We start from the raw sequence: 3,900 nt of genomic DNA, 5'->3' as shown, positions 1-3,900 counted from the left end.
GCACCTGTGTGAGAGTGAGCACGTGAGTGTGGGCGTGCACCTGTGAGAGTGAGCACGTGAGTGTGGGCGTGCACCTGTGAGAGTGAGCACGTGAGTGTGGGCAGGCATGTGTGTGGGGGTGAGCAAGCGCACGTGTGCTCTGTGGATTCTGTGCCTTGTGCAGGGCCCCTTCCGCTTATTCTCAGCTGTTACTGCCCCAGCCTGAGGGTCTGTGGGGTGGCCAGACCCACAGCCATCCACTGAGTTTACCACTGTAAACGTACGTACTTCCCGGGTGTTGGGACTTTAGAGCTGGGGCCTGAGCCGCTGAGCAGCCGCATAGCCCAGAGCTGGGGAGCAGCCTCATCTGAGTGGCCCTACCTCTGTGAGGTGCATCCCCAGCGGCTCCGCCGTGCCTGGGCCTGGCTCCTCCTGCGTGTCTTCCCAAGGCTGTGGACACAGCTGCCCTTCTGCATCTCTGGTTGCCCCTGCGCCCAGAGCCCCGGCACTCCTTGGCAGAAGTGAGAGTGAGGCCAGTCTTTGCTGCTTCCCTTTGTCACTCCTCTGGGGTCCTCTGGGCTCCTTGGTTGGCTTTTTTCTTAAGTTGTTTGCTCCGGCTGAATTTCTTCTCTGATCTCTCTTCCTTTCCCTTCACCCATCCACACAATTCTGTACTTCCATTTCAGGACTAACGCATGCTTAAGTTGTTTAAAATTCTGTCCAGGGCGCCTGGTGGCTCAGTCAGGTAGGCATCAGACTCTTGGTTTCGGCTCAGGTCATGATCTCAGGATGGTGAGATCGAGCTCTGCATTGGGCTCCATGCTCAGCACGGAGTCTGCTTCTCTCCCTCTGCCCCTCCCCCTGCTCACATTCACACGCATGTGTGCACACTCTCTCTCTCCCCATCTCTCTCAAATAAGTAAATCTTTAAAAATAAACAAATAAAATGCTGCCCATCTGCACAGCACCTCCTAACCTTTCCTGACCACGGGCTTCCCCAGCTACGGTCCAGGGTGTGGTCCTGATTCTGCCTGGAGTCCTCGTGAGTGTTGACCAACTTTCTAAGAGCTTTTGGAAGTCCTTGCACCTTGTGGGGAAATTCAGCTCTGCCTCACCTGTTTGCAGGTGTGTGGCATGTTTCGTGGCTGTTTTCAGGGCAGTGCCTTCTATCCCGTGTGGGGTTTTTGTCTCCTTTAAAAGTCAGTGCCATATCCTTTGGCATCCAGGACCTGCTGCAACCCAAAGGCAACTAGTCTGCCTGGGCTGCCCTCACAGAATGGTGCAGATGGGTACAACCAATGGACACTTGTGCCCTCCGTTCTGGAGGTGCAAGTCCACGATAAAGGCGCTGGCATGCTGCCCTCTGATGAGCGCCAGCCTCTTGGCTGTGTGCTCACATGCAGAAGGGGGCCAGGCGCTCTCTGGGGCCTCTGGGAAGGCTCAGATCCCATTTGTGAGGCTCAATGTACGGATGTTGGGGGGACACAGATGTTCAGACCATCGGGGTGGCGTTACGGAAAAGTGTGGATGTTCGAGACTGTCCAGGACCACAGACGTGCCCTGGAAGCCCGCTGACTAATTTTCTGTCTCCACGTCTGAAAATGCTGTGTTTTCATTCATAGGCACTCCTGTTCCCATAGCACACGAGGACTCAGGTTTGTAAACTCAGTCCAGTGATTGCTATGTGAGACGAGCGATGTCTGCACCAGATTGCCCCAGTTTTTTACTAAAGAGGAAAAATACTTCAAGGCTTTTGTGGCAAACTGTTAACAAAAATACCAGCTTTAACCTTCTGAATTGATACATGAACATGCACAAGCATTTGTCCAGTGATGCTCTGTGGTTACCGAGCTACGGCCTGTGCAGCTGTGCAGGGATCCACGTCTGGTGGTAGATGCTCTGTCCTGGGCTGGGGGCCAGCTCTGGGGGCCCCGGAAGTCTTGAGGGAGGGGCTCAGGGACCCTGAGTGGAGCTCCTGGGCCACTCCGACTTCATAGGTGGCCCTCAGCGTGGCCTGAATTGCCACATGACACCTTCCCCTCAGTGCCACCTGCATGGGGCCACGTGTGCTGTGGTGGATGCCCTTCGTCCAGCATGTGGCCCTGAGGATGGTGCTGTCTGGCTGGCTCCAGGGGTGGGAATGACCTTGTTCTAACTGCATGTTTAAGGTAATTTACCCTAGGTGCTGACTTACTAGCATGAGAATTGATTGGGAACGTTCTATTAGTTTGGCATAAAAGACGGACAGATTTTTGTAAAACAAAACAAGAAATTAAAATTTCAGTTTGCAGATAGTTTGAGCACTTGAGGGTTCATCAGAGGCAAGCTTCCTTTTATTACAGATGCTTATGAATTTACCGTTTCCACTTGGGTTATGGCTTTATCATCCAGTTAATTTTAGATTGGCTTTTGACATACTGATGGCTGGACCCTTTTCCTCCGAGACGCTGTCACGGCCCTGGGTGCACCAGGAGGGAGCACATTATATATCGAGGCTCGTGTTCTTTCTGATGGAAGTTTTAAGTTATATATTTTTTCCACACTGGAGAATATATGTAACGTCGTAATTCCTAGGAAATTAAATGATGTGTCATTTGGAAATACCACGATACAGTCTTCTCAGGCTTTAAAGTTTTTTATTTCAGCCAATCTTAATTTAAAAGATGTATATATATATATATATATTTTTCTTCTGAAGTACCTGACTTTATTTTCAGTGGGTATTTGGCTAAACGCTGGCTGTTAGGGGAGTGGGCTTCGTGTCTGCCAGGACACAGGCTCACACTGGCTTGCAAGTGCATGTTCCTCCCCGGAGGTGTCACCTTGTTTCCGCAGGGAAATGCTGCGCCCCTGCCCCCGGCCAGGCTTTGGGCTGGGGCTGCCAGGGAGGCCGGACGTGTGTGCTCTCTCCCCGGAGGGCCCTGTCGTGTGGGGCACCTGCCGTGCATGTTTCATGCCTCTGCTTTAGCCCAATACCCTCCCTGATCCGTGGGGCTCTTCTCCCTGTTTCCTTTGTATCTTTAGCTCTCCATAGGGAAGTGGAATGTCTAACCCAGGAGCAGTTGGAGGCCAGGAAGCAGTCCGAGAGAGACCGCGCTGCTCTGCTTTCCCAGATGAAGGTTTTCGAGGCTGAGCTGGAGGAGCAGCTGTCCCGGCATGAAGCGTGTGCCAAGCAGGCTGAGGAGCTCTCTTCGCTGAAGCAGCAGATGGTGGCTCTGGACAAGCACTTGAGGAACCAACGCCAGTTCATGGACGTAAGCGTCTCGACTGCATTTTATTTGCGTCCCTGGAAGTCATCTTCGTAGCGTGAGCTCCCGTGACACAGCGTTAGGGCTGATTCACAGCCAGCTTGTTGTGGTCCCTTTGCCTCTCCGTGCACGTCTTGGGGGTTGTCGACATGTTCCTGTGTGTGGCCTGGAGGGCCCTCCGACAGCCCACGTTGCAGGCCCAGCACTCCCGCTCAGTCAGGCCCGAGCCGTCTGCTCTCTGTGTCTGTTCTTTCTTTCGTTCCTTCTTCTGTTCCTTCTCTCTCTCTCCTTCTCTCTCCCTTTCTTTCTTTCTGATTTTATTTATTTATTTGAGAGTGAGAGAGAGCACAAGCAGGGGGAGGAGTGAGAGGGAGAAGCAGGGTCCCCTCTGAGCAGGGATCCCGACATGGGGCCCAACCCCAGGACCCCGGGATCATGACCTGAGCCGAAGGCAGACGCCTCACTGACTGAGCCACCCAGGCGCCCCGTGGCTGTTCTTTCTGTCCACGCTCCCCCCTGCTGTGGCTGTTCCTTCTGTCCACGTTCCCCAGGGTCCCCCCCCCCGTGGCTGTTCTTTCTGTCCACGTTCCCCAGGCTCCCCCCCCGCCCCGTGGCTCTTCTTTCTGTCCACGTTCCCCAGGGTCCACCCCCCGTGGCTGTTCCTTCTGTCCTT

The 3,900-nt window shown here is 53.8% G+C and overlaps 1 protein-coding gene across 1 annotated transcript in view; it reads left to right on the top strand.

Moving 5' to 3' along the window:
* PCNT (pericentrin) overlaps positions 1 to 3,900 on the top strand; it is a 143,667-nt gene that overhangs the window by 79,691 nt on the left and 60,076 nt on the right. The window contains 1 exon segment of the mRNA XM_044918911.1: positions 3,004 to 3,233. Within this exon segment, the coding sequence (XP_044774846.1) occupies positions 3,004 to 3,233 (230 nt within the window).

The sequence above is a fragment of the Neomonachus schauinslandi genome, chromosome 1 (genome assembly GCF_002201575.2).
Source record: "Neomonachus schauinslandi chromosome 1, ASM220157v2, whole genome shotgun sequence".
NCBI classification, from domain to species: domain Eukaryota; kingdom Metazoa; phylum Chordata; class Mammalia; order Carnivora; family Phocidae; genus Neomonachus; species Neomonachus schauinslandi.
This window is presented reverse-complemented; position numbering and strand designations above follow the sequence as displayed.